The sequence below is a fragment of the Sus scrofa genome, chromosome 6, assembly GCF_000003025.6.
Source record: "Sus scrofa isolate TJ Tabasco breed Duroc chromosome 6, Sscrofa11.1, whole genome shotgun sequence".
NCBI classification, from domain to species: Eukaryota; Metazoa; Chordata; class Mammalia; order Artiodactyla; family Suidae; genus Sus; species Sus scrofa.
Genome location: NC_010448.4, coordinates 131,793,349 through 131,815,211, shown reverse-complemented (window position 1 = coordinate 131,815,211; position 21,863 = coordinate 131,793,349). Strand labels below are relative to the sequence as shown.

The following is a 21,863-nucleotide window of genomic DNA, read 5'->3' as shown; positions in this document are numbered from 1 at the left end:
ATTTCCTGTTCTTTTGAGAATTTTCTCAGCAGCACCATACAAACTACTTTGTTGGGCCATAGAACACCATCGCTGACATTCTCATGTATGTTTATATTTCAAAGAACGAGAGTGCAGATACATTAATTATCAATCACTTGAAAGTGTTAGAGTAGCATGTGTACCTGATTAAAAAGAGTTTGCCTGTTTAGAATTATAGATTGGTGAGACTTGATAGAACTTAATTACTCTAAATCTTTAGAAAAAGAAATTAAAACCCAGAAAAATAAAATGACTTAGCCAAGTTCACAAGGTTGACCTAGACCCTACTTTAGTGTTAAATAATCTTTCTATTTGCCCATACTTGAACAATGTAGATTTGCTTTCTTGATAAATTTATGGTACATTTCCACAAATGCGAAGTTTTCATTATTGTCTGTATGTTGTGTAATCCTTTAAATAATTGTTTCCTCACAAATTCATTGACATTTTTTTGGGCACATTTCAGATTTTATGAAAAAATTATAAAACAAATCTTGTTTTGTATCATCAAGATGGTGATTTGAGAAGTCACAGAGTCCCTTTTTGTTCATGGCTGTTAATAAGAGCATGGGCTCTGAAATCTGAGAACCTGCGTACATTAGAATTTAACTCATAGTAATCCCTGAAACCCCAGATTACCTACCATTTGGTGTCTTAGTTTTATACTCTTATAAATTGGTGTTATTACAGAAACTACTTCATTGGTTTTTGTTGTAGTTGTTGATATTGGTGAGAATAAAAAGGTGATCCATGAAAAGCATTTAGAACAGTATCCAAACATAGTAATTGCTGTGCAAATGTTAGCTACTATAATTTTACTTTTACTTCTCTCTTCATATTTTTTTATGGATATATATGCGTGTGTGTGTGTGTGTGTGTGTGTGTGTGTGTGTATGTATTTGAAAACATGGGGTTTAAATAAAGGAAAGCTTATAAACATGTAACTCATCTGTCTTTGTGACAACCTCATTAGTACCTAGAAAATAATAAATTGACAATTTAAGTGTTTTTTTTCTTTTGTGAAGATGTAGTAACTTTTGTTAATTATAAGTCGTTTATTGGTTTTTTGTTTTTTTTTTTTTTTTTTTTTTTTTTTTTTTTTTTTGACTTCTTTAGGGCTGCACTCCTGGCATATGGAAGTTCTCAGACTAGGTGTGGAATCGGAGCTTCAGCTGCCGGCCTACACCACAGCCACAGCAACTTGGGATCCAAGCCGAGTCTGTGACCTACATTATAGCTCACCAGATCTTTAACCCACTGATTGAGGAAAGGGATTGAACCCAAGTCCTCATGGATCCTGATAGGGTTCATTACTGCTGAGCCATGATGGGAAGTCCAATACATTTTTTAAAAATTCCTTTTTCTTTAAAAAAAAAAAAAATCCCCTCCTTTTGCTTCCAAAAAACTCCTTTTTCTGAAAAAAGAAAAAAACTTCCTTTTTCTGAAACAGTAAAACTCTGAACTAGGCAACTTCTCAAACATCTTTCAAAAGCAGAGGAAACTATAATCTGGCAAACTATTAACAAAAATTAAAGAGCTTTAGTTAAAACCACAGTGCTGGAATTCCTATTTTGGATCAGCGAGTTAAGGACCCAGTGTTGTCACTGCAACAATGATGGTTCTATCCCTGTCCTCGCTCAGTGAGTTAAGGATCCCCTGTTGCCCAAGATGCTGGCGTAGGTTTTGCTGTAGCTGTGGTGTAGGTCCCAACTGCAACTCTGAGTCGACCCCTGGCAGGTGCAGCTATTAAAAACAAACAACAACAACAACAAAAACACCATAGTGCTCCAGAATCAATTCTCTGTTGATTGATGATAGTATTTGACAAATACTATAAGTTATGGATTTTGGCTTCAAGGCAGTCTATGGAAATATTTGGATATTCATAGTACTATGCAATAACACAATTTATAAGGAATTATAATTTCAAATAATGTCTTTAAAATATACTATGCTGCAGAATTGTATATGATGTCACTTGTTTAAATTTTCACATAGCAGCGTACGTAGCCTTTTGCCATAGAAATCAGTATCAGCTTCTGAAGCTCCCCAAAATATTTTTAATTAAAACAAAATATAATGCTAGTTTGAGCTGAATTATTTGTAAAAGCAGTAGAGTATCAGGGAAGAAAGCAATAACATATGTAAAAGGAAGAGGGTGAAAAGTTGGCCCTTTTACTGTTTGTCTTGATACTGCCCAGCTCCATTTCCGTATTCCTTTTTCATTGCAAGTGTACCTTTTTCGTACTTTCGGTACTCTCGAAAGACCATAAATCTTCTTCATGAAAACCTACAAAGGTTGACATTCGCCTCAGTCCCCTGAAGATTTGTGCTCTAAATTGTCCTTTTCTTCTTTTTCTATCCCAATTACATTATTAGTTTTCTCCATAGAACTGAGAGTTCAGCCAAGTTTGAGAATTACTGATTTTCTAAATCGTACCAAGGTGTAACCCACTAATCCTTTAAATAATCCTTTAAGATGCAGGATTATTTGCATCTTAGAAGAGGATGCATGTTTATCCAGGAGACCTTTTATTTTATTAAATCAGTGAGAAGCATTGTGAAGCAGTTAAAGAGAACAGGTTTTGGCAGTGGATTGACCTGGACACAACCCAGCTCTTCAAGTTTTTGTCTTGGAACAGTTCTGAGTGTCATTTTATTTTTCCTGCAAAAAGGGATATAAAGGATGGCTCATGTGATGCAAGGTAATTCAAAGGATAGAGATAGGAAAAAATAAATGCTAGTCCTTTATCAAAGGGATGCTGCAGATGGCAACAAGTTACAAAACTGAAATTAAAAAAGAAGTCAGTGTAGAAGTTTTTCATGTGGTTGGTAATGGAGCACACCAGCTCCTAAAGAGGTGCTTCTCCCACACAGTCCTTCTTGGCTGCCCTTGGCTTTTTCTACTTTTACCTTTGTTCTATGCTATTTCTATGTTATGGGACCCCTGGTTGAAAAATGTGTTAAAAACTTAAAATTCCAATCTTTTATTCCATTTGGAATCCTTTTTTACAGCATGCATGAAGAGTGGTTCGCTCTACCCTGCCTAATACACCAAATGTAAATTTATATAGCACTTTTAATTAAGCACTTTTCTATATATTATCTCATTTTAGAGTTTCGGAGCTAGGAAAAGCAATATCACAGATGTTTCATCTCCATTTAGTTGATGACAAAACTGAATCTTATGAGAAATTTTGCCCTTTTTGGGTGTTTCAGCTTGATGTACTGGGTTGGAGCAATGTTGGCTCCTCTGATGCCCATCTGCTGAATCCTCACATTTATGTCAATTTTCCATAAAGAGAACACAAATAGAAATAAGTTATTGTGCCATAAATATGATACTGTCAGAACATCTTAGTTATTTTGGGGGAGAAATCCTAAGACAAAAGTATTTTAAGATAATGCTACTAACAGTAATTGATTTGTCTACATTAAATGAGTAAGGCCAGTGTCCTGTAGAGCAGATCTTTGATTTCATTCCAGAAATGTAAACTGTTCCTTTATTAGTTGTTATATTCTGTATTTGTAAAACCTGTCATTGTTTATAAATCCATTGATCAGATGTGTCATTTTTCTTTGGATTTATTCAAAAAGAGCCACTTAGTTTCTGATTATGGCTAGATTATACAGACATTTTATTTTATTTTTTTTTTAATGTTTTTGGCTTTTTGGCTTTTTAGGGCTGCACCTTCATCACATGGAGGTTCCCAGGCTAGGGGTCGAATCGGAACCATAGCTGCTGGCCTGCGCCACAGCTGCAGCAACTCTGGATCTGAGCCACGTCTGCAACCTAAACCACACTGAGCGAGACCAGGGATCGAACCTGCATCCTCATGGATAGTGGTCTGGTTCGTTAACCACTGATCCATGACGGGAACTCCAAGACATGTTTTATTAAAGTAATTTAAAATTGTCTTATAAAGGTGACTAACCCAGCTAAAGATAAATATTAAAAATCTAATAATAAATTATTGATTCCTAATAAAGATCTAGAGAATTATTTAATAAATGTATGAATGGATGGTTTGAAAAACATACGTTGTGTGCCATCTCTTGCATATAGGCATGAATCATATTACTTAAAAATACCTTATTAAAATAATGTACTTCATACGTGAGTTGATTTTACTTTTCTTTTCTTTTTAAAGGTTTCAGCAGAGCAGCTTTACCATTTGGGTTAGTTAGGCGAGAATTATCCTGCGAAGGTTATTCTATAGATCTCCGATGTCCAGGCAGTGATGTCATCATGATTGAGAGCGCTAATTATGGTCGAACAGACGACAAGATTTGTGACGCTGACCCGTTTCAGATGGAGAATACAGACTGCTACCTCCCAGATGCCTTCAAAATTATGACTCAAAGGTAAATGTTCATGTGTTAATATCCCATTTTAGTTACTGCATCCAAATTAGTAAAACTATTATAATAATTCCAGATTGGATAGATACAGTCCATATCAACCTCTTTATTAAACTGAGTTAAGGTTTTGCCTACTAATGTTGATTTCTGTATTATAAATTTTCAACATTTAAATCACTATATCATTGTATATAGATTGACATTTCAGAAGCCATATATAATACACATTTCTAATATATTATCAAAGAAAAAGTATTTGAAATGTAATCTGTTTTTAGGGCTTCACAATTTTGAAATATTTTATAGTATCGAAACTGTTTAGGTATGTGGGTCTTTTGCAGTGATTGCCCCTTAATTTTTTTTGGTAATAAACTTTATTTTTTTGCTGCAAAAAAAGAGCAGAATGTACAGAGTCATCACATCCCTTTCCCCTCACATGTACAGCCTCCCCAACCATTGACATCCTGACATCCTTCATCACAGTGGAACATTTGTTACAATAGATGAACTCACATTGACACATCGTCACCCTAAGTCTTTAGTTTAATCTTGGAGTTTCACATTCTGTGCATTTTGACAAATTTATAGTGGCACATATCCACCATTGTAATATACAGAACAGGTTCACTGACCTAAAACTCCTCCGTCCTCCACTTACTCATTTCTCCCTCCATCAAACCCCTGACAAGCACTGATGTTTTTATTGCCTTATCATTTTGCCTCTTCTAGAATGTCTTGCAGTTGTTGTCATACAGTAAGTAACCTTTTCACATTGGTTTCTTTCACTTAGTAATACACACTTAAGTTTCCTCCATGTCTTTTCATGACTTAGTAGCTCATTTCCATTTAGTGTTAAATAATATTCCATACTCTGTATGTAGCACAGTTTATCCATTCACCCTACTACAGGACTTCTTGATTGCTTCCCAGTTTTGGCAATCATATATAAAGCTGCCATGAACATCTGTTCAAGTTTTTGTGTGGGTGTAAGTTTTCAGTTTGGGTAAATACCAAGAAACATGATTTACTGGATCATAACAAACAGTAAGGGTGTGTTTTTGTAAGAAACTGCCAAACTGTCTTCCAAACTGTACAGTTTTGCATTCCTACCCACAATGTGTGAGAGTTCCTGTTGCTTCACACCCTCAGCAGCATTTGGTGTTGATTTTAGATTTTGGCTGTTCTAATAGATGTGTAGTGATATCTCGTTGTTGTAACTTTCCATTCTCCAATGACATGTTGTGTCATTTGTATATCTTGCCATTTGTATATCTTTATTGGTGAGGTGTTTGTTCTGGTCTTGTGCCATCTTTTTAATTGAGTTGTTTTCTTATTGTTGAGTTTTAAGAGATTTTAAAAATATATTTTGGATAACAACTCTGTATCAGATATGTTTTTTGCAAATATCTCCTCCCAATTTGTGGCTTTTCTTCTCCTGATTCTTAATTTCAAAAAAAAAAAATAAAAAAATAAAAAAATTAAAAAAATAAAAACAACAAATTTAAGTTAAGAAAACATATAATGGTCATTCTCTCCCTCTCTCTTTCTCTTTCCAGATAGATATATAGGAGCTCCCGTTGTGGCGCAGTGGTTAACGAATCCGACTAGGAACCATGAGGTTGCGGGTTCGGTCCCTGACCTTGCTCAGTGGGTTAACGATCCGGCGTTGCCGTGAGCTGTGGTGTAGGTTGCAGACGCGGCTCGGATTATGCGTTGCTGTGGCTCTGGCGTAGGCCGGCGGCTACAGCTCCAATTCCACCCCTAGCCTGGGAACCTCCATATGCCGCAGGAGCGGCCCAAGAAATAGCAAAAAAAAAAAAAAAAGAAAAAAAAGACAGATAGATATATAGAAAGATATTTGAGTAATATAACATTGGTTAATTTTGTTTTTTAAAAATGAAGTGTTGGAAAGTGTGTTATAAACTATAAAATATATGAATCCATTTATCTCTTAACTGGACAATTGCTTCCTACATATAAGTAGGAAAATAAAACTGCTGACAAGGAATATGAACTTTCCTCTGCCTTAACATAGAGCATCTAATTCTTGGCACCTCCCCCCCAACTAACTTTAGATACTTTTGGCATCTTAATTAGAATTTTCTTACATGTAAGATATTAAAATTATAGGTGGTTATTACTGAACCACTACAGAAATATCCAGCAATCCTAGGCTAGGTATTTGGAATAAAGAGACTCTCAGAAGGAACACTTAAATTTCACAGAGTTTATTATACATTATTACTTTTGTATTTTGCTCATTAGGAAAACCCTCTATCTTTCTGTTCAAAGCCTTCAACCTCTCCTCTTACCTCTTTCCTTCCACTGAAAACAATATTCTGTCAAACTTTGTAGCTTATATGCTAGTCTACCTTAAAGTAGAATAGTGAATTTTCTAGACTGGAGTCTGATCGGTGTAGGCACAATGAAAATATCCAAAGGGGTTAATGAACAAAAACATGAAAAAAAATTTTTTGGCTGAGCCTGTGGCATGTAGAAAGTTCCTAGCAGTGACATCACTGGATCCTTAACTGCTAGGCCACCAGGGAGCTGAAAAATTATTTTTAAAAAATCTACACTATGAGAGTGTGGGTACAAATTGCTGTAAAAATCTCTAATTTCACAGATAATATATATTAGCATATTATTATTGGTAGCATGTTGTGGTAAGCAGTTTTTTTTTTGTTTGTTTTGTTTTTGGTTTTTTTTGGTTAATGTTGATACCAATCAAGATATTTCTAAGAAACAAGAGAACATATATAATATGAAAGATTTTCACCAAATTTCTTTTTTTCCTTAGTTCTTAAAGTGTAGTTATTAAAAAATTAAAGAAAAATCTCATTTGTATAAATGGCACTTGATAAAGTTTTTTATTTAAAACAAAAATCCTTTATGGACTTTGTAGGATTTGAAATCTGGCTTGTGCAACAAACTACAAAACATAACATAGCTTCTTTGGAAGGATGGATTGTGTGCTCCAATAAAATTTTTCACATAGCATTTTTAAATTTGAGAACTGCCTATACTAGGCAGATAGTAAAGGCAGCCCCTAATAACTGGCCGTTTATTCATTCTTATATATTTTTTGGGGGGGGGGCGCATCGTGGCATAAGGATGTTCCCAGGCTAGGGGTCAAATCGGAGCTGTAGCTGCTGGCCTACACCACAGCCACAGCAATGCAGCATCCGAGCCACGTCTGTGACCTCCACTGCAGCTCACAGCATTGCCGTATCCTTAAACAAATGAGCAAGGCCAGGGATTGAACCTGCATCCTCATGGATGCTAGTCGGGTTCATTAACCACTGAGCGGTGATGGGAACTCCCATTCTTTTTATGTTGATCTGACTGTCCATTGGTAGTGATATGAGATGAGCATCTAGGAGTAGGCTAGAGAGAAGTAGGAAGTGGAGAATTATTATGTACAATCCCCTGTTTTTACTAGACCAGACAGGCGGAAAGCACTGGATGTTAGCACAAAGAATCTGAACGAGCTGACCCTGAGGAATGGTACTTTGTAGGGTAATTTGTCTTTGTGGAATTATACGTTTAAATACATGGTTGAGTATCTAGCACAATACATGTCTTACTGTACTTGTTAATATAAATGTAATTACATTTTATAGGAAATGTTCAAGATAAGAAAGCAACTTATTTTCATGGTTTCATTATGTTATAAAAGCAGAGCTGCATTTTTGATAATACATTTTAAAGGAGCTAGAGTTTGGGGAGTATTTAGATTCTGTGAAAGCTAACTCTTGTTTCCTTGTTATCAGAGTCTCCAAACAATTTACGGTGTGTTGGTGAAAATAAGGGGTTAGTTCCAAAATTGTCTAAAGCAACCCCATTCTTAAATTGCTGTATTATACTAATGACTTAATTATGTAGTCACACAGTGACAATTTAAACAGGAACATCTTATTGACAAGGAAGATAATGTTAAAATAACTTAAGTTTTATCATGGTAATTTATGAGTGTACCATTTTGTGTATGTCAGAATATAAACCTTAGAGGAAATCTGCCATGTTTGACTGTTAAGTAGTTTTAAATAGCTGTAAGAAAAATAGGTGGACAATATTTTTGCAGCTGAATTATTACAGAAAAATTTTGATGTGGGAAATAATTGTGCTTGTTTTTTTAAGTTAAAAACATTCTTTCAGTATTTACAAATAAAGTAAGCGTTATTTTCACCACACTCCTAATAATTTGGCAATTTTTTCCATTTATAATAATCAAAAATGTGTTAATAATGTAGAAGAGAAACGCTTTTTTCCTTTAATGTAGGAGATTTCTCTTTTGAAAGATCAAATAAAAGCACTGGATTTTTTTCTGTGAAATTTGAAACTTCCACTTTTCTACACATAATACACATAATCTTAGCACAAAAATATCAATACCATTAAAATATGTTTATATTGTATTTCAAGGCTTTCTCACCCCCCTCCCTCAATGTCATCACTTCAGCAGCTGAGAGTCAAGTAAATAAATACACTTGTAGTTGACTATGCTATAGTAAAGGTATTAATAATTGTTATTCATTCTCCATTTTCTGTTTCTTGCTCAGTTTAAGTGTGAAACCAAGGCTCTATTAGTAACTGATTCTGCTTGTCTTTTAAGTATAAGTAGATGAGCCAAATGGCTCATCCTAAAAAGTGAGAAATGAAACTCTTTCCTAAAATGACATGTATTTTAATACTCTATAAAATAATCACCATTAGAGATAATTTTTTAGCACTCTTTGAAGTTAATTATAGCCAGATAAGTTAAATATGAAACAGTTTTAACACTTTGAATTCATTAAGGAAAAAAAAAAAAAGAAAGAAAACCTGTACTACTCCTCTGAAGTATTTGATGAGTGAGTAAATTAGAATTTTGCTAACAATTCTGGTTCACTGGGTACAACTGCTGAGTTGTGTCGGAGATCCTCTTCTGGTATTGTTTATATCTGTCCCTTTGTTCGTTTCTTCACCCTGAGAAGTTGCCAGTTCTTATCAGGGTAGTTTGCTGCCTTGGATTATGCTGTATAATTTTTCTTTGGTCTGGTCTGGTCTGGTCTGGTCTTGTCTGATCTTGTCTTGTCTTGTCTTTTCCTTCCTTCCTTCCTTCCTTCCTTTCTTTCTTCCTTCCTTCTTCCCTTCTTTCCTTCTTTCTCTTCTTTTTTATTTTTTAAGCGCTCTGGCCAAGAGATTTGAAAGTAAGAAAGCATGGTACATTTTTACCACTTTTAAAAAATACTAAATATAAAGTTCACGGGCATAGGTAGGTCCAGTTTTCAGAGTCTTAACTCATTCTGTCAGATGTACACCAGTGTACCTCAGTCAATGCAAAGAGGTTCTAAGAGTAATATGTGCTACTCTCAAGAAAATGGTAAGAAACATGCCTCAGTTTTTCCCTACAGTAGGAAAGGTGTATTTTGTGTAATTGATTCACAGATAGACCCCCCCTTTTTTTTTTGTATTGAAATTGCCCAAGGGAAGTAAGTTTAGTGCCCTAGACTTAGAGAACCAGCCTGATTCCTCTAAAGATTTTAGCCATTTTTTTTTTTTTTAGCCTACCAATTGGCTAGAACCTCAAAGCACGACTACAGTAGATTTCTTATTAAATAAAATTTATTATGTTTTTGGCTTTTAAACATCCAGTTTAAGCTCCTTTAAGTTTATTTGGGAAACAGGGTGAAATATAAATAAGTAGTTCAGCAAGCAGTTGTTTATACAGATCTGTCACTCACAGAAGTGGTGGAAAGAACATTTAGATAATGCAAACATAAACATAAAGTTGGTAATTGCAGGGAAATAGATGATATTACCCACAGAGGTTATGCACTTTAAGCATGCAAAAGCTCTAGAGAACACCTGCATTCGAGGAGCAAGGATAAAGTTGCCATCGTGGAAACCAGAACAAGAATAGGAGGGTAATGTCTCATAAGCCAGCGGTAAAGTATAAAAGGAATTTTTTTTTTTTTCTCATTGGTGTTGAAGTTACGTATGTGCATTACTTTTTTCTGTTCCATGGTTCTTTACATTATAGTAGATGTAAGGCACATAGGGAGCCTTTATGGCAGGGGTAAACATAGCCATAACTCCTATTTTAAGAGAGTTATTGAATAACAGATTATTGGGGCTGCTGAGGACCTTGGGACTCATCATAGTTAGGCTCCCTTTCATTACACTCATGAAATCAACTGTCATTGCAGTCAGTACACTTTATCCACGCTGCAGCATGTATATATTCTTAAATATTTTAAAAATACCATTGGGGAAGAGTGGCAACCTGATATCCCACTTTTTACTTTGGAATCTTTAAAAAGGTTGAATAATTTGCCACAGAGGCTGAAACCTCAAATCATCTATACCTGAACATTCATTAATTCATACCTTGGTTGAATGAAAATTGATTCTTAAATATTACTTAATAATTATTCTTAAATGCTGTTATCTAGAGTTTGTATATATACTCCTCTTATCTTCAGGTATACTAATAGATATTAAGTATGCATAAAGAAAAGAGATACTTAAATACATGCGCACATCCACACAAAACCTTCCTATGACGGAAGCTTCTCAGAATTTAACCAAGAAAATGCATTAAAATGCAGTCACAGTTCTGCCAGTGTTCTCTGGCAAACTTCATGATTATAGATTTCGGTGTGGATGTAACCTCCATGACATACAATCCTTTCAACTTTATATATTGATGATTCAGTCTTCATAAAGAAACTTTGTATCCACATCAAAGCTGTGTGACAGGTTTTTTATTGTTTGTTTTTTTGTTTTGTTTTGTTTTGTTTTGTCTTCTGTCTTTTTAGGGTGGCACCCGTGGCATTTGGAGGTTCCCAGGCTAGGGGTACAGTCAGATCTGTTGCTGTGACCTACACCACAGCTCACAGCAACACCAGATCCTTAACCCACTGAGCGAGGCCAGGGAGCATACCCGCAACCTCATGGTTCCTAGTCGAATTGGTTTCTACTGTGCCACAATGGGAACTCCTGTGTGAAAGTTTTTTACTTGGTAATTTTTGTTCCTTGATCTCTTCATAAGTAACAGTAAACTTAAAACCTGTCTTCCTAAGATATTCACATCCATTCCTTATTAATGGCAGTTTTTATAGTGAAAAAATTAGCTAAATCTGCCTTCTTATCTAATTTGATGTTTTATTTTTTTAGGGTTAGTATTTTTAATTTTTAAATTATTATTAATACTTACCTAGTCAGGGGTATCTGCCTCTTGCTTAGAATATTTATCCATAGCACCTATTCAGTCTTATAGGATCTAAGCCTGCCATTACTAAGCAACTGCATTCCTACCTTTATCCTGTTTATCCCAAGTGCTTTTATCTATCTTTGGTGCCAGGTTTATCAACTATTTGTTTGTTAAGATAAAATGCATCTGGAGAAAAATAAATGACTCAAATACTACTAACTCATCATCTCAGTGCCATGTACTTAGGTTATTTTCTATCGGGTGATAGATTTCCACTAATTCTTCCATTCTTGGCTGAGTTCTTTTAAGACAACTAACTGGAATTACAAGCACCTCTCTTTCACCAAGAATTGGAAGGTTACTAGTACAGACTCTTGAACCTTATTTAGTACAGTAATAAATAACCATTAAAGCTCTAATTGGTATATCTAATTGGACACATACTTTGCATGTCACTTCCTGGTGGGCATTTAAACCCAAGCACTCATTATAGGAAGGAAAGACTATTGGCAGTAATAAACATGAACCATATTAAACATTCACATTTAGTGTGCAAGAAAGACTAATAAATTATAAAATGGCTTAGAAGACAAATCATCTAAATATCCCTTATGACCCTGCTTATCAAATGTAGAAGAAAGAAACAATGTCACATCAAAGATTCTACCCTACAGGGTCCTCTGTTTCTCCATTTAAAATGAAAATTAGTAAAGTAATTCTGGTGGATAATGAAGACTGAGAGTACATGTGTGAATTGCCAGTTTTTGCTGGTACTTCCAGTTAATATGTGGGTTTTATCTTTTATGTTGCATTGGTCTTGGAAGCCAGAACCATTTTCCCTAAGTACACTACATTACTGATCTTTTAAAAGATTTATTCAGTGAAATTAAGAGCCTTAAATAACACCTTAAGAGTTTGAATTTGATTTTACTTTTGGAAGATATTGGTTAGATGAGAGATAGGGACGTTGGTTGTCAAAAAATAGACATATTTCATTTCAGCTCTGTAACTTTGGAGTTTCTATTTTTACAAGTTGACTTTTATTTTTTAGAATTTGACTTTTATTTTAGAAACTAGAGTGGAAGGCGAATAAATGAAAGTGAATGTGAGTATCCATTTGTTATTTAGTTATTATTTTTTCCAGTTTTCTCATTTGAGAGATGAGTGTTATGGATGAGTCGACAGTGGGATTTCAATAGTACCTATATTGTGGAGTTTCCATCGTGGCGCAGTGGTTAACCAATCCAAGAACCATGAGGTTGTGGGTTCGATCCCTGGCCTTGCTCAGTGGGTTAAGGATCCAGCGTTGCCATGAGTTGTGGTATAGGTCGCAGACGTGGTTCAGATCCCACGTTGCTGTGGCTCTGGCGTAGGCCGGTGGCTATAGCTCCAATTAGACCCCTGGCTGGGAACCTCCATATGCCACGGGAGCTGCTCAAGAAAAGGCAAAAAGACCAAAAAAAAAAAAAAAAAAAAGTACATGTATTGTTCTATATCTTGTAGATTTTACTCTCTTAGAATATTTTCTACTATGCACTAAAATGTTGGCTTTTATTTACATAATAAATTTAAGCAAATGAAATTTCTTTCTTTCCTTTTTTTTTTTTTTTTTTTTTTTTTTTTTTTTTTTGTCTTTTTTCTTTTTAGAGCCACACCCGCGGCATGTGGAGGTTCCCAGGCTCAGGGTCTAATCAGAGCTGTAGCTGCTGGCCTAAGCCACGGCCACAGCAATGCCAGATCCCAGCCACATCTGCAACATACACCCACAGCTCATGGCAACGCCAGATCCTTAACCCACTGAGTGAGGCCAGCAGTCAAACCGGCAACCTCAAGGTCTCCAGTCAGATTCATTTCCACCACACCACGACGGGAACTCAAATTTCTAATTGATAGAAATCAAGTCCATTCAATGTTATATTACCGAAATGTAGTAGACAATCAGATGTACATGAAAGCACACCAAAAGCTGCATACTTAGGACTATTTTCAAATACCCATTTGAGTACTTGCTTTGTACCTAACTGTGATTTCTTTTTAGTGTATATCTGCTTTTTGAATTCATACTACTAGTATCAATGTATAAATACGTTTACAAGCATCCTTTTGAAGAGTTATACTTTGAACAAATAAAAACAGATTTAATCACAGTTGTAGAGAAGAGATATAAAATTTTATTTTAGAGTTTCAGATCAAGACATAGCCACTCTTTTTACTTTGCAGATGGCTTTTTCCTCTGTTTCCCCGCCTATGAAGTACTCATAGATACTGCTGAAATGTAATATAATGGATTTTTTGCCCAATATAAAACATGAAAAGCAAATTATGAATTTTAAGTTCACTTAAGAATTTGGAATTATTTTTCTATTGATGTGCAGCTTCTTATTGGCTTGTTTATTTCCAGAAAATAGATTATATATTCATTGAAGCTCTGGAATAATACCACTGTATGAAAATATGCTGCTTCATTTATCCATTTTATTATGTTATAAATAATAACAAAATATAATTTAGAAGTTGAGAATTTTCCTTTCTTATTATCCTTTTTATTTTATTGAGATTCTAATTAAGTTATAAAAAAGGTCTGTATATTATTTGGTAGAAGAAATATATTGAATCAATGGTTTAGTCTAAATCTTTGTTTTATTTTCTTACTAGCAGTTTAGCAGCTTGACATTGCCACATCAAAAGCAGGATAGCCATTATGAGTCAGTGTCATCCATAATATACTCTATTGACTAACTTTATTAAATGAAGAGAGAAAAAATTTGATATCGAATTGTTTAAAAAGAGCTTAAAATGTCATTTATTATGGCCCTGTTAATTTTCCCATATATTATATAATGAGATTGCACACCTAGACTGTATTAACAGCAATAGCAATAACAACAACAATAACAAAAACCCTCCAATACCATCTTCAACTTTGTATATTGCCTTGGGAAAATAATTGTGGATAACTAGATTTCCGATAGCATTTTACTAGTATTTATCTGTCTTACAGATTTTTAAGACTTACTCTTTTTACCTTGCTTAGTATTTTCTTTAAATATCTTAAGGGCAATTTAGTTACAGTTTCTAGTGTTTTTTGCTGTTCCACAATTAGGATTAGAGCTAATATCTCTCAGATGTTTTGAGGAAAAAAATCTAGTTTTGAAGAAACACAGAAAAGTTAGCAATTCTGTAATTTCAGTATTTATTTCATATAAACCAAACAGGTGTATCTTGTAGCTAATACATGTTGCAGTTCTCCCAATATTTCTTCACATATCATATGCAACCAATAAAGATGTGGTTTTAAAACACCCCACAGCCTTGAAGAGAATTTCTGAAATGAAAGTCACTCTGTATAAGTTGTCAGTCTCAAGATAACTTTGTTTTTTCAGACTGCAGATCTGTTATTCTTAATGAATCCACCTGTAGTTTGTGAAAATAGTACTGTGTTTATGAAGGTGTATTTACCATGAAGCTAATGAATCTTAAATGTCTGGAGCCTTCACTTGCACAGGCTTCTTCCAAGGCATTCTTTAGGGCCCTTAGCAACGTGCTCACTAGGTCATGTTTTTGTAAAAGTCGCTGAGGTATGATATTTCAACACAATCTTGTAAGGTTTTCATTGTATCCTCTTGGCTTCTTCTCTGTTGTGTTTCCCCTCATTTATGGTTGCCTAGGAGTAGCCAAGAGCATTTTGAGATTCTGTTAAGTGGAGGTTCAGTTGGTGAAAATTCAGTTTGGATTTCATGGGGTATTTTTATGTAGGTTGTAGACACTTGTGTATATTTTAGTTATCACTACCTATTCTGGCAAAGAAATGGCCTCTAGAAATACTCCTATTACTCATAATGCTGCCTTACTGATTGTGACATAAATGTGCAAGGCCAGGTGTCATAATACAATTTGAATCATCCTCTGACACCTTAAATGTGTGGCAAGTGGAGGAGAAATAATGTTTGAAATGTATATGGAGCTAGGAGCTAGGCTGGAAAATTCTTTCAGTCAGTAAATGTGTAAAATGATAAATGGAGGATTTGGTCATGCTGATAATTAACCAAAACAGAAGTATTTTTGGTGGATTACAATAGTATGTAGAAAACATATCAGATGTAGTGCTTACAGTTATAAATGCACCCTATTGTTCTCCTCTTTTAATGAGTATCGTATAAAATTGAATCTATCAGAATATCTGTGTTTGTGGCGCACAGGCTATATAGCATTTCAAAAAACACAAACACCTGTGACATGGTAGTTGCACTCCTAATATATCTGAACCATGAATAATGAAAAATAAATCAAGTCAACTGTTTGGGTGGAAAAGCAAATTTATAGAAAGTGACACAATGAAATTGTGAAGAGACAATCCTAAGTTATACAGTAAAAATATTATTAAAGTATTATAAAGGAATACAAGGCAATTATATTATTAAAATATTATTTCAGTTTTCTGGGTTTTCTTACTTGTGAAACTTGTTAGCTTTTAAAAATTTGTATTTTGTATTGTTGTTTCCACCCTCCCCCAAATATTGACTTTGGTCCCTGATTTTCTGCTTGTAGTTTTTTCTATTTTTTTTCCTTAGAGTGCAGACCCTAAGTTTTATAAGCTGTAAACTTCACAAAACTTAAATACTCTTCTGCCATTTTTATGTAATGTGTTAGTTTCTAGAAATTGGCATAATGTTCCACTAGACAGTCTTAGATTAGTTTGTACATTTCGGCATTTATTTTATTTTGTCTGCTTTACATTTCAAAGATTTAGGGTTTGAGAGAAGAAAGAATGAAAAATTAAAAATTTCACAAGTCAGTTTATTAAGGGGTATTCATTAAGTAGATGAGATAAAACATTTATTCATTCAGTAAAAGTTTTGAGATAGAAAAACCCAGTTATACAGTTTGTATAAAATAAATGCTTGGTTTAAAACCTTTCTATATAAACCTTTCCACAGAAAAGAAACTCGTGGACTTGGAGAACAGACTTGTGGTTGCCTTGTGGGAGGGAGTGGTATGGACTGGGAATCTGGGGTTAATAGATGCAAACTATTGCATATGGAGTGGATAAGCAATGAAATCCTGCTATATAGCAGAGGAAACTATATCTAGTCATTTGTGATGGAGCATGATGAGGATAATGTGAGAAAAAGAATGTATATAGTTACGTGTGACTGGGTCCCTTTGCTGTATAGCAGAAAATTGACAGAACACTGTAAACCAGCTATAATGGAAAAAATAAAAATCATTTAAAAAAAAACCCTTCTTATATTATATAAACTTAAACTAAGGGAGTTTCAAGCTACAAGAGGTTTAAGTAAATGTTTAAGAAATTATGCTAATGGGCTTTGTCTTTTATTTTCTTCCCACTTCTCCAGTTCTCTAGTTTTGGAATTTTCCCTCAGCCTCACCTCCCACTCCTTTATGTGGAGAAAAATACTGTTTTTATGTTATGATGATTTCATAGAAATCACTAATGATTAGTAAGTAATGATTTCACTGGATTTCTGTAAGACCCATTATCAAAAAATCTTTTAGTGAATCAAAGCTTATTTTCATATTATTACTCTTAGAACCTGCCAAAACAATACAGCAAGAGGAAGCAGGCGAATCAATGCTGATTTTTCTAGGACATTTTAAAATTTGGTAATTTCATTCCATACATTAAATTAACTTATGACCTAGTCCTAAGATGTTCTCATCGTTAATTCATGGGAATTCTGTATGTATAATTTAAAAGACTGTTTATAAGTAACTTTTGAAATCTAACTGTGAGTTGTTATGTGAATGAGTCTATACTTTTTAAAAATGTATATAAACAGGTGTGTTGGATCGAGATATAGACAATGGTTATTACAAACACATTATCTGATAAGTTGATTTAGGACCTTTATGTGTATATTGCCATTTATTTCAACCCTTGACAAGTAGACCTTTATTAAGCTGTGATGATTACTGAATATGAAATGTAACCAAGATTATTTTTTATTCAAATATAATTTAAATATTCATCAAAGAGAAGTTATGCTTGAGACTGACAGAGACTATTAACATCAAAAAATATAATTAACTGCATTGGGTATCATGAAGCAGAGTTAGCCAAATAGCCGAGAGGTCTAATTGCTCTAGAGTTTGAGAAGCAGTGGTTTTATTTTATGCTGTAGCTGTGGAATTAATAGTAATGTGGTTTCCTATGTGGGCCAATTAAAAGCTGCCTGTTAAGGTTCATTGCTCTATAGGAAACCCATTGAATATCGCTTAGTAAACAGGATTGACATGTCACTGTGTACAAGAAGATAAAGTACAATAAAAGCCGTGAAAATGAGACGTGGTCTTAAAAGAACTATTTTTGAAAACAGTCCATTAACCTCTTTACAATTGCAGTGTTGCAGTGGATGGTGAGGTGTGCCCTCTAGACTCCCCCTTCAGGATCTGGCCCTCTTTCCCCAGTTGCCCAGGGAGTTGCTGCTGCCCAGGAACCACCACGGGCTGAAGGGATCTTAAATCCTTCTCCCCAGAGGCAGTTCTCATTGAAAGCCAGAATACAAAGGCTTGGCCTCCTCCTCCTTCACTTCATGTTGAGACATCTCTGAAGGGCTGTCCCTACCGCAGGACTCCCTCCCTGAGGAATTTGCTGGGCCTTTGTTTGCTACCAAATCCCACTTCTCGCTCTATCCAATCCTGCTTCACTCCTGGCTTCACTAGTAGTTCTAGGAACATTCTAAGTCCCGGCCTCAAATTCTGCTTCCTGTGGTACCCAACCTAAAGAGGGTACTGATGCTAATTACAGAAACTAACCCTGCCAGTGGTATTGCTTACATACATTATAGGGATCTGCCAAAAAAGAAAAAAAGAAAGAAAAGAAAAGAAAACCCAGCCCAATTCAGATCTAAAACATGGCATTTTACATTCACAAGTTTGTCTTTGTCATGTGGTCCTTTTTCTTTAATAAAGGTAATATTCATACTATTCTGACCTTTGTGGCACTATTATGCTTTTTCGCCAGACACAAAAGGAAGGCACTTCTGATTGAACCCAAAAGATTTTGCCTTGCCCAGGCTGTAGAGATTTGAAAGTGGGCAGAGATTCTAATGGCATTTTGACATTAATGAGGTTGCTGAAATGGAAAAGTTGAAGGGTCAAAGATAAGAGCAATAGCAAGATCTTCTAGTGTTTCTTTTTCATAATAGTGACATATCCAATATACTTAGCAAACCAACTATTATTTCTAACATAAAATGTGTAATGTTATGTGTGAGCATGCTACTTTAAGTGTTAGACTACTTTTTGTAAATAAAAATATTTCTAAAACGCTCTAGCTACAAAACGTGCAATTTCAAATACTGTTTATTTTTGATAAAATAACATGATGGAGGATAATTCGAGAAAAACAATTTGAATATATATATATATATATGACTGGGTCACTTTGCTGTACAGCAGAAATTAACAGAACATTGTAAATCAACTATAATAGAAAAAATAAAAATCTTAATCTCAAATTTAGCTGTAATTTTATAAAAATCTTGAAATAGCATAATAGATTTTAATGTGTCTAATAAAATATACATTGTGTCTTTAATCTTCAGTGATAAAGATGTTTTGCTGGTCATTCATTATTTAATACACTTACCCTGTTTATATCTATGGCTTGAGAGTGCATGTTAGCTTCCAGAAGAGCAGTGTTGCTGCTTCACGGCTCACAGCCCCGCACTCCCAAACCTGTACATGGTGTTAGTGGTATTTAACACTCTTGAGTCTAACATTTCATAGGTCACCATGGACTGAGCTTTTCAGACAGCTTACTGATAGGAGCTAATTCAGGCTAGGAGTATAACATGGAATGGAAGTCTTCTGCCTTCAGCTTTTAAAAATTTATGCAAACCACATGAATCAGAGATGGTATCATTTGGTTTATGTCCTATGGTGATGGAACAATGCTTGACTTCTGGAAATTATCTTTATCTTTCATTCTTTTTTTTTTTTTTTTTTTTTTTTTGTCTTTTTGCTATTTCTTGGGCTGCTCCCGAGGCATATGGAGGTTCCCAGGCTGGGGGTCTAATCGGAGCTGTAGCCACTTGCCTACGCCAGAGCCACAGCAACGCGGGATCCAAGCCGCGTCTGCAACCTACACCGTAGCTCACGGCAACGCCACGTTAACCCACTGAGCAAGGGCAGGGACCGAATCCGCAACCTCATGGTTCCTAGTCGTATTCGTTAACCACTGCGCCACGACGGGAACTCCTCATTCATTAATTTATGCTTCCCGATAATTACTGAGTTGTTTGCTGGGCAAGCTAATGTATCAAACACTCTAAAGGTATTTATGAGTAAACTGGTAAGAATATATGCTTTTCTGTCTATAGACTGGTGTTGATGGAGTTAATAACATTTTAGAAGAAAGCAGTGCTGTTCATGAGCTTCAAAGATTCTTAAAGTAGACTCTAACCCCTCAAATGTGTTATAACCTGGTGAAGAAGATGAGGTATCTACAGAAATAATTATGATACCAAATCTCTCAGATAACATAGTAAACTTCTAAAAACGGAGAGAGAAGGATAAGTGACGAGCAATGTAGTGTAAGCTGGGAAAATGTATTCTGTTGAGGAAGTACTGAGTAGGTCTGTTTAAGGATTTATTCAACTTTTGTCTTTTTTTTTGGCCACACCCCAGGCACATGGAAGTTCCCAGGCCAGGGATGGAATCCAGGCCGCACTTGTGGCCTGTACCATAGCTGTGGCCATGCCAAATCCTAAACCCTGCTGCACCACACAGGAACTTCTTGTCCTCACTCTTTTTTTTTTTTTTTTTTTTTTTTTTTGTCTTTTTGCTATTTCTTGGGCCGATCCCACGGCATATGGAGGTTCCCAGGCTAGAGGTCTAGACAATCGGAGCTGAAGCCACCAGCCTACGCCAGAGCCACAGCAACACAGGATCCAAGCCGCGTCTGTGATCTACACCTCAGCTCACGGCCACAGCAGATCATTAACCCACTGAGCAAGGGCAGGGATCGAACCCGCAACCTCATGGTTCCTAGTCGGATTCGTTAACCACTGTGCCACGACGGGAACTCCTGTCTTCACTCTTTTAAACTTCCCATACCACTTAGCACCTCATCGGCTTCCTTTTTCCTTTTGAGTATTGTTAATTCTCTTCCAGCACTTAGGCTTCAGAGGAAAGGATCTTTCAAAGATGATGTTCTTTATATTTCTCAAAATTATGGAATAGTTCTATTAAAAACGTTTTGTATCTTAAAAGTTGTTTTTAACTCTGTAATGTCAATATGGAAAATTACACTAGCATTTTAAACTCTTCATAAGGCTCTGAAATAATAAGGTTCACCCTTTTTTAGGCTCATATCCATTTCTTCATTTTCTTCTGCATAGGTATTGTTTGCACGTGGTATAATTAATGTATCACTATGCTTTCAAAATGGTAGATATTTCTATACCTAGCACATAGCAGCAGAAAATATCTTGTATCACTCTAGTGCCAGAATCACAGGTATGATAAATGATAAAATTATCATTTCTTTCCTTCCGTCCTTTCTTCCTATTTATGTATATATCGTTTATCTATCTGATTTTAGATAATTTCTTGCCTTTGTGACTTAGCTGCAGCAAGAGGACATTTCCCTTGATCTGTGTGCTTTTTAAAAAAGGAGCACTTTCAGTAACACGCTGTAGACTGAATGCTTATGAGTAGGTGTTCAGTTATCGAGAATGCCATCAGCAATGCCTTGTTGCCTTCTTATCAGCTACTTCCTGCTGTCAGCTCGGCACTTATTTCAATAGAGAAGGATTTGCATCAAATGTAATGCCTTATTATATACAGCTAACATGGGGTTTTTAATTGTGCAAACACATGAGACTCCTGCAGTGATAGTCAATTTGATAAAAGGATTAGATTATGAATATTTTGTCATGATTAAAGATTAGTACTGATTTATCAGAAGTAAGCTGGTGAAATTTGCTGTATATTTATCAGTCAGGTAAGACTCCATTAATTTTGAGAGTGAATGAACACACAAAGTATCCACCTCTTTATAAGTCTCTGATGAATTTGATTATTTATATTCAGATTATGGGTATTAAGGATTGCTTTTAGCCTCCCACACCTGCTCTCCTGCTAAGAGTCTCCCAAGAGTCTGTGCTTCTAGCCTTTTGCCTTTATTGTTTTTCATGTCTTGTCTTATAGAACAGTTAGGTAAACATCTGTGCAAAATTTCTGCAATTTTTTTTTTAAGGGGAATGGCAACAATATGTACCAACAGGACATTTTGAGTTGTTCTTTCAATTAAAAA

General features: G+C 35.2%; 1 protein-coding gene across 49 annotated transcripts in view; it reads left to right on the top strand.

The window, feature by feature from the left end:
• ADGRL2 (adhesion G protein-coupled receptor L2) overlaps positions 1 to 21,863 on the top strand; it is a 639,025-nt gene that overhangs the window by 550,895 nt on the left and 66,267 nt on the right. For all 49 annotated transcript variants that reach the window (XR_002345120.1, XR_002345121.1, XM_021096393.1 and 46 more), the window contains one exon: positions 4,173 to 4,386. Coding sequence is in view for 47 of the 49 variants with exons in the window: in XM_021096393.1 (XP_020952052.1) it covers positions 4,173 to 4,386 (214 nt within the window). In the remaining 2 variants the exon portion in view is untranslated. The remainder of the gene's footprint in view (positions 1 to 4,172; positions 4,387 to 21,863) is intronic.